This window comes from Ranitomeya imitator, chromosome 6 (assembly GCF_032444005.1).
Source record: "Ranitomeya imitator isolate aRanImi1 chromosome 6, aRanImi1.pri, whole genome shotgun sequence".
NCBI lineage: Eukaryota > Metazoa > Chordata > Amphibia > Anura > Dendrobatidae > Ranitomeya > Ranitomeya imitator.
This window is the reverse complement of record NC_091287.1, coordinates 340,680,508-340,689,392: the sequence shown is the minus strand read 5'-3', so window position 1 is coordinate 340,689,392 and position 8,885 is coordinate 340,680,508. Positions and strand designations below refer to the sequence as shown.

At 40.0% G+C, this 8,885-nt stretch overlaps 1 protein-coding gene across 2 annotated transcripts in view; it reads right to left on the bottom strand.

The window, feature by feature from the left end:
• Positions 1 to 372: 372 nt before the first annotated feature.
• Positions 373 to 8,885, bottom strand: part of SCGN (secretagogin, EF-hand calcium binding protein) — a 125,813-nt gene continuing 117,300 nt past the window's right edge. For both annotated transcript variants that reach the window (XM_069730897.1, XM_069730899.1), the window contains 3 exons: positions 5,986 to 6,045; positions 5,826 to 5,894; positions 373 to 1,203 (listed from right to left, as the gene is read on the bottom strand). In XM_069730897.1, the coding sequence (XP_069586998.1) occupies positions 1,075 to 1,203; positions 5,826 to 5,894; positions 5,986 to 6,045 (258 nt within the window). In that variant the 3' untranslated portion in view covers positions 373 to 1,074. The remainder of the gene's footprint in view (positions 1,204 to 5,825; positions 5,895 to 5,985; positions 6,046 to 8,885) is intronic.

Below are 8,885 nucleotides of genomic sequence, written 5' to 3'. Positions count from 1 at the left end.
TAAATAATTTTTTGCTTTCAACTCGCCTTGCTAGATTGAAAAAACTTTTTAATCACTGAAGAAATTGATATGTTTTCAAAATATTGTTTCCATTTTTTCATGTCATCAACATGTCTATCGTTCCCTTGATTTCCACAATGTAATGCCTTTTCCTTCTTGGTGTCCCAACTTCAATCTTGAGGAGCGTATTTAAATAAATGTATAAAAAAAATATTAAAATTCATCTTTTTAAACTATTTCTATACATCTACTGCATGAGACATCTACAAGATGACTTTGCAAAAAGGAAAGCCAAAGAAAATCATTATGGGCTTGATTAACATTTTTTACTGTGAAATGTCTATTTTGAAGAAAACACATGAACCAGTTTTTACTTTGAAAAAACATACAGTTTTATTATCCACCGCAAGCAGCAATAAATGACAGTTAATATAAGCATTTTTTTTCCATTTCCTGAATCTCATACCTTCAACAAATGTTACACAATTCACATACACACAACTAAATTACATATTATTTTTCCACTAGGTTAGTATAAGGCTGGGGCTACACTGCAACTTCGAATTATGGCAAAGCTTCAAAAATTGCACAACTGTCTCATTCTTAAATAAAAGTCAAAAGCAAGCAATAATCAAAGCTGTACAAAAGTTGTCACTGTCTGCAACATCACAAAATGCTTGAATATGTTGGAGCTATAGAAATAAAAATTATTACATTGCAGTGAGTGTAAAAGTTGATAGTAACATGATATACATTACTTACTGTTAAGTTTTGGACAAAAAAAGGGGAACTATGGAGTGCTAGAAATTGCTGTGTAATCTGGGCCTCAAGAGCATTACTTAATAGAGCTTTCAATTTGTATTAATAGAAGAAAGACAATTCCAGCAGAGACCAATTGGATTCATCAAAAGCCTGTCATGCACTCAACTGTGTCTGCACCACTCATGCAGTTTAACTGGATACACTCCGAGTTCCCACAATGACCAGTGTGACAAGGTACTGTAGCAGATCATGGTTAACATTAAACCACCATGTTCTGGCGTAAGAGGCACAAGAAGGCAGGTTCTGCATGATTCATGGGGTTACTTTTAAACCAAGACAAAGTGCCAGCTCAGATTTCTGGATTTTGCCATCCCTGTTGACATCACAGTGGTTTAGGAGAATTTGACGGAACTTATCGAGATCGACACCGCTGATGCTTGGCTGTTAGCAAAAGATATGAAACATTATTAAAATGTAGAACTCTAAAAACAGGAAATAATCTATTCTTACATGAATTACAAAATGTAGATGTGAACATCACTTTGTGAGGTCAAGTTTGCTACATCAGGATGGGGCACAAAAGATATGTAGCCTTTTTGCGGGAAAAGTATAACTACAGTATAGAGTACAATAAGAATGAGATTCAAAGAACATTATATTGCAGCAACTACGAGGGGCGATCCAAAAGTAATGATAATCGGTTATTTCTATTGCACACAGAAATTAAAATAAAATGTTTTCTTCTCTCTTAGGTACCCACTAGTCCAGGAAAAAAAAATCACTTAAATAGACCACGATTCCCGGGAGCTACATTCATTTGAATATGAATTGCCGAGGAGTGAACATCAAAATGGAAAAAAACGAGCTCAGAGCTGTCATCAAATACCTCTGCTTGAAAAAAATGACTACCAAAGACATACACGGCGACTTGGTGGAAACATTGGGGGACTCTTCTCCTCCATATTCCACAGTTGCATGCTGGGCCAAGGAATTTAAGCTGGGAAGAACATCGACGGAAGATGAACATTATGAAGGACGCCCATCCACGTCCCTCAATGAAGAAAACGTGAAAAAAGTTGAAGAAGTTGTATTGGCAGATCGAAGAGTGACTATCAGGCATGTAGCTGAGGTCACAGGGATCTCATATGGCAGTATTCAAAGAATCCTTGCAAAAGAATTGCATATGAGAAAGGTCTCCACGCGTTGGGTGCCAAAAATGTTAACCGACAAGCAAAAGAAGAAACGAGTTGACATTTCAATAGCAAATCTCGAAAAGTTCCAAGCAGACAAGGAAAATTTTTTGTCACGTTTTTTGACCATGGACAAGACCTGGATCCACCACTTTGATCCCGAAACTAAACAACAATCGATGACGTGGAAACGAGCCGACGAACCGACGCCGAAGAAATTCAAAGTGTCAAGCTCAGCAGGGGAGGTTATGGCGTCCGTTTTTTGGGACGCTGAAGGAATTATTATGGTGGACTATTTGGAGAAGGGAGCCACTATTACGGGCTCCTACTACGCAGAACAAATAAGAAGATTGTGGGAGGCTATCAAGGAGAAAAGGCGCGGCAAACTGCAGGCTGGAGTGCTGTTTCACCAAGATAACGCGCCCGCTCACAAAGCTGCAGTTGCCATGGCTACCATTCAAGAAGCGGGCTTTGAACGGGTGGAACACCCCCCCTATTGGCCAGATCTAGCCCCCGGTGACTTCTTTCTCTTTCCTCGGCTCAAGGAACACCTCCGGGGCAAGAAATTTGATGACAATAGCGACGTGATAACCGCTGTTGGGGATTTTTTTGAGGGTCAAGATCAAGAATTTTTTCTAAGGGAATTCTAAGTTTAGAAAAGAGATGGACTTCATGTATAGACTTGTTAGGAGACTATGTAAAAAATAAAAAAAAAATTTGACTATATTCATTGTGTTTAGTATTGATTATCATTACTTTTGGATCGCCCCTCGTATATTGTGAAATTAATAACAATTTTGCCTAGTAAGTAACCAGTGTGAGATTTGCAAAAAATATAAATATCCCTAAATTAAATAAACTATAAGGCAAATTCTATAAATCCTGTAAATGTGTGAATGAGCTACTTTACTTACATAACCATGTGAAAGGAAATAATATACAAACCACCTGCAGAGCTAGTTCACATGCTTAGGAACAATACATTGGTTTCAGAAATGTGGAAATCAAGTCCCAAAGGCTTGCAATATGCAGTATACTTAAGTTAAAATTACTATGGAAAGTTACAGCACATTGGACTGTTTATGGATCCTGTAAGTTCAGAAGAACAAGCCTTAGATTTATATTGGGTTTTGGATGTACATAGGGAGGTAACTACAGTCACGGCCAAAAGTATTGACACCCCTGCAATTCTGTCAGATAATACTCAGCTTCTTCCTGAAAAAGATAGCAAACACAAATAATTTAGTATTATTATCTTCATTTAATTTGTTTTAAATGAAACAACGCAAAAGAGAATGAAGCAAAAAGCAAAACATTGATCATTTCACACAAAACTCCAAAAATGGGCCAGACAAAAGTATTGGCACCCTCAGCCAATGCTCTGCTGGAATTTTAGACCATTCTTCTTTGGCAAACTGCTCCAGGCCCCTGATATTTGAAGGGTGCCTTCTCCAAACTGCCATTTTCAGATCTCTCCACAGGTGTTCTATGGGATTCAGGTCTGGACTCATTGCTGGCCACCTTAGAAGTCTCCAGTGCTTTCTCTCAAACCATTTTCTAGTGCTTTTTTAAGTGTGTTTTGGGTCATTGTCCTGCTGGAAGACCTATGGCCTCTGAGGGAGACCCAGCTTTCTCACAATGGGCCCTACATTATGCTGCAAAATTTGTTGGTAGTCTTCAGACTTCATAATGCCATGCACACGGTCAAGCAGTCCAGTGCCAGAGGCAGCAAAGCAACCCCAAAACATCAGGGAACCTCCACCATGTTTGACTGTAGGGACCGTGTTCTTTTCTTTGAATGCCTCTTTTTTTTCTCCTGTAAACTCTATGTTGATGCCTTTGCCCAAAAAGCTCTACTTTTGTCTCATCTGACCAGAGAACATTCTTCCAAAATGTTTTAGGCTTTTTCAGGTAAGTTTTGGCAAACTTCAGCCTAGCTTTTTTATGTCTCGGGGTAGGAAGTGGGGTCTTACTGGCTCTCCTACCATACAGTCCCTTTTCATTCAGACGCCGATGGATAGTACGAGTTGACACTGTTGTACACTCGTACTGCAGGGCAGCTTGAACTTGTTTGGATGTTAGTCGAGGTTCTTTAACCAACATCCGAACAATTTTGCGTTGAAATCTCTTGTCAATTTTTCTTTTCCATCCACATCTAGGGAGGTTAGCCACAGTGCCATGGGCTTTAAACTTCTTGATAACACTGCGCACGGTAGACACAGGAACATTCAGGTCTTTGGAGATGTACTTGTAGCCTTGAGATTGCTCATGCTTCCTCACAATTTGGTTTCTCAAGTCCTCAGACAGTTCTTTGGTCTTCTTTCTTTTCTCCATGCTCAATGTGGTACACACAAGGACACAGGACAGAGGTTGAGTCAACTTTAATCCATGTCAACTGACTGCAAGTGTGATGTAGTTATTGCCAACACCTGTTAGGTGCCACAGGTAAGTTACAGGTGCTGTTAATTACACAAATTAGAGAAGCATCACATGATTTTTCGAACAGTGCCAATACTTTTGTCCACCCCCTTTTTATGTTTGGTGTGGAATTATATTCAATTTGGCTTTAGGACAATTCTTTTTGTGTTTTTTTCATTTAAGACAAATGAAATGAAGATAATAATACCAAATAATTTGTGTTTGCAATAATTTTCAGGAAGGAAATGAGTATTATCTGACAGAATTGCAGGGGTGTCAATACTTTTGGCCATGACTGTAATGTACAGGATGGAGACCCAGCTTTCTCACAATGGGCCCTACATTATGCTGCAAAATTTGTTGATAGTCTTCAGACTTCATAATGCCATGCACACGGTCAAGCAGTCCAGTGCCAGAGGCAGCAAAGCAACCCCAAAACATCAGGGAACCTCCACCATGTTTGACTGTAGGGACCGTGTTCTTTTCTTTGAATGCCTCTTTTTTTCTCCTGTAAACTCTATGTTGATACCTTGCCCAAAAAGCTCTACTTTTGTCTCATCTGACCAGAGAACATTCTTCCAAAACGTTTTAGGCTTTTTCAGGTAAGAGCACTGGAGACTTCTAAGGCGGCTAACAATGAGTCCAAACCTGAATCCCATAAAACACATGTGGAGAGATCTAAAAATGGCAGTTTGGAGAAAGCACCCTTCAAATATCAGGGACCTGGAGCAGTTTGCCAAAGAAGAATGGTCTAAAATTCCAGCAGAGCATGTAAGAAACTCGATGGTTACCGGAAGCGGTTGGTCGCAGTTATTTTGGCTAAAGGTTGTGCAACCAAGTATTATGCTGAGGGTGCCAATACTTTTGTCTGGCCCATTTTTGGAGTTCTGTGTGAAATGATCAATGTTTTGCTGTTTGCTTCATTCTCTTTTGTGTTTTTTCATTTAAGACAAATTAAATGAAGATAATAATACCAAAGAATTTGTGATTGCAATCATTTTCAGGAAGAAACTGAGTATTGTCTGACAGAATTGCAGGAGTGTAAATACTTTTGGCCACAACTGTAATGTACAGGATCTGTCTCCTGATAGACATTGGTGACATATTTCTAAAATAAGTCACCAATGTCTTACTAGCAGGAGTACAACGGCAGTAGCTAACATCATGCTACTATGTCTTCTAATGGCTTGATTTGGATTTTGCATCTCACATTTTTGTTGTATATATGAATAAACCCAACAAGGTATTGAGCAGTACAGCAACTATTTAATGCCATTTCTACTTTTTCTAGCAATTTGTGTGTGTTGATGAGGATTGGCGTGTGTCCTAACAATATACCACCAATGTCTATCCTGAGACAAGACTAATTCCTAATGTTTCTCAACACAACCTTCTTTATTTGAATGTGCTGCTTGGCTGAATGTATTTGGTACTTTTTCTGGTGAGCAAAGATACCTTCACTAGTTCCATCATGTCTTTCACGAATCCATCTACTTCAGGACCTTCCAGTGCTCCTGTTTTACTCTAGGAAATAAAATATTTGTGCTGTAGTTTTTTTGTTTTTTTACTGTTCGCGCAATTTTTTCATTGGCAATCGGAAACAAAAAATACTCACTACATCATAGTGTGCAAATATGGTTTCAAAGTCTCTTTTTCTTTCATCTTGACTGCTTGCCTAAATAGAATAACAGAGAACGCATAATCAGAACATTTTATGTGAATAACATTATGTGAAAAGACAGTTTTAAAACATTTGATGGTGTATCATTGTATAACATTTCCATGTAAAAATATTTTCTTTGTTTTTTTTAAATAACAGAGGATAACATCTTTCTATATTTCAGTACTGTGCTGTAAAAGAGATGCAGTAGTGGCCAAATGGGTGTTCACTAGATTTTTTTTTTGGTATACACTAAAATTCCAAATAACATAGCTTAGCAACAATAAAAAAAACACTAATGCATTTCTGTTGCACCATAAAGCTTGTCACGTAACCACAACGTCATCGAAGGTCCTTCGCTCAATGCATCCTTAGGAATGGAGGCCGCCGCTTGCACCGCTGAGAGCTGTGGGCCATCGGAGGGTAAGTATATCCCATATTTTTTATTTTTATTCTTTTTTTTACATGAATATGGATCCCAGGGCCTGAAGGAGAGTCTCCTCTCCTCCAGACCCTGGGAACCATTTGCACCGCACACACCGTATAAGATGACTGGGCATATAAGATGACCCCCTTCTTATACGGCGAGTATATCCCAAACTCCATATTTTATATGGTAATGTTGGGTGTCGTCTTATACTCCCAGTTGTCTTATACACCAGAAAATACGGTATTTGCAATTTAAGTGACACATGGCCTGTCAGTATATACACGTTTTCTGAAAGCCCACAGAGGCTGAACACCATTAAGAAAGAGGCACCACTAACCAGACAACACCATGACTACCAAGGAGATCTCCAAGGTGGTGCTGTGATCAGATGAGAGCAAAATTGAACTTTTTGGTCACCAAAGTAAACGCAATGTCTGGCAGCAAGCCAACACAGCTCATCACCCCAAGAACACTGTGGGAATGTTTTTCAGCAGCAGAGACAAAGAAAATAGTTTGAGTTGAGGGGAAGATGGATGGTGGGAAATACAGGGATATTCTTCAGCAAAACCTGTTTCAGTCTGTCAGTGATTTGAGACTGGGACAAAGGTTCACCTTCCAACAAAACAATGACCCAAAGTATACTGCTAAAGAAACACTTGAGTGGTTTAATGTGAAATGTGTAAGGCCCCTTTCACACATCAGTTTTTTGCCGTCAGGCACAATCCACTGGCTCGACGGATCCGTCGCAGATTGTGAAAAACTGATGCGACAGATTTGTTTTTTTTCAACGGATCCAACTAGCGGATCTGGCTAATTGGATCCAAAATAAATCGGAGCATGCTCAATTAAAAAAAGGAATCAGTTGCCGGATTCCGTCATTTAACAGATCCGTCACCCATAGGCTTCCATTCCAGGAAATGATGGACGGCAATGGATTCGCCGCTATCCGATTTTTCGACGTACACAAAAACGTTACTTTGTCCGGCCGCCGGGCAAACAATTTTTCGACAGATCCGGCGAACGACGAATGAAATGTGAGGCCATCCGTCACAATCTGTCGCTAATACAAGTCTATGAGAAATATATGGATCCCGCGACATCAGTCACTGGATTCGTTTTTTTCAAAATTCGACGAATTGCGACTGATAGCAAAAAACTTATGTGTACAAGGGGCCTAAGTGTTCAGGAGTGGGCTAGTCAGACCTTTTCCAATTGAGAATCTGTGGTCAGACTTGAAGATTGATGTTGACCAGAGGAAACTATCTAACTTGAAGGTGCTGGAGCAGTTTTACCTTGAGGAATGGGCAAAAATCCCAGTGGCAAAATGTGGAAAGCTCATAGAGACTTATCCAAAGCGTCTTCTAGCTCCAAATTCACATTGAAATTTTCAGTAATTTTGTCCTATTGGTTATTTGCTTCATAGCAAAAAGAAAACCAAATGTTCACAATTGAAGGCAGAGAGGTCCTCCCGTGGGCATGCTCAGTGCGTGAAAAACAGGACTTAGTTCCAGAAAAGCCTGCTCACTGCTGACCAGTGCTGGCTACAAGGGCAGAGCCTGGAAAGGCAACAGTAACCATTCACACAGTATCAGGCTGAGCCAGACGCTGGGACCGACATCTCCACTGAGCAGGTTCCACTGCGACTGGAGGAGAATGGGAGACCGCAGCAGACATGGTTCGAGATTCCCCCTGTGCAGTGGCGGGAACTCGACCCCTAACAAGGCCTCTCTCATCTTTTTAAGTGGGAGAACTTGCACAATTGGTGGCTAACAAATAGTTTTTCCCCACTCTATCTGCTGCTCTCCGTTAATAGGACCGTCAGCTCTGCTCAACTCCTCTCCCCTCACACTGAGTGCCATTAGAGAAGAGCTGCAGAGGTGTTTGTAATGACACACAGCTCTGCTCTACTCCCTCACTCCACACACTGACAGTGCCATGAAAAGAGAGCTGTAGATGTGTTTGTAATGACATCCAGCTCTGTTCTACTCTGTTGACTTCTTCCTAATCAGTAAAATCAGTGAGGTTTCTCCTGCATGACACCATTATGATTAGTCCATGACATGCAGGGAATGAAGTAACAACCTCAAGAGAAAAATCTTTACTACCCCCCTTCTTGTTTGAAGGGATAATTAGTACATAAAATATACCAGCTAATATTTTCACAGTGGCAATGAGAAAGAAAAAAATATGTTTTATACAACTTTGTAGGCACTATTCCATGATGAGGCCAGTATATACTGTATACTTATGATGTCCCATTTAGTCAGCCTTTACCCTGCTCTGTACTATTGATGAACAAGAACTCTGACACAGTGCTGTCCACCGACAGATCTCTCTCCCTTTTGCATGAGTCTCTGGTTATGCTAATTTGAGCTAGCATAATACTTTTTTTCTTCCAATGGAATATTGTCACTAAATAATTCTC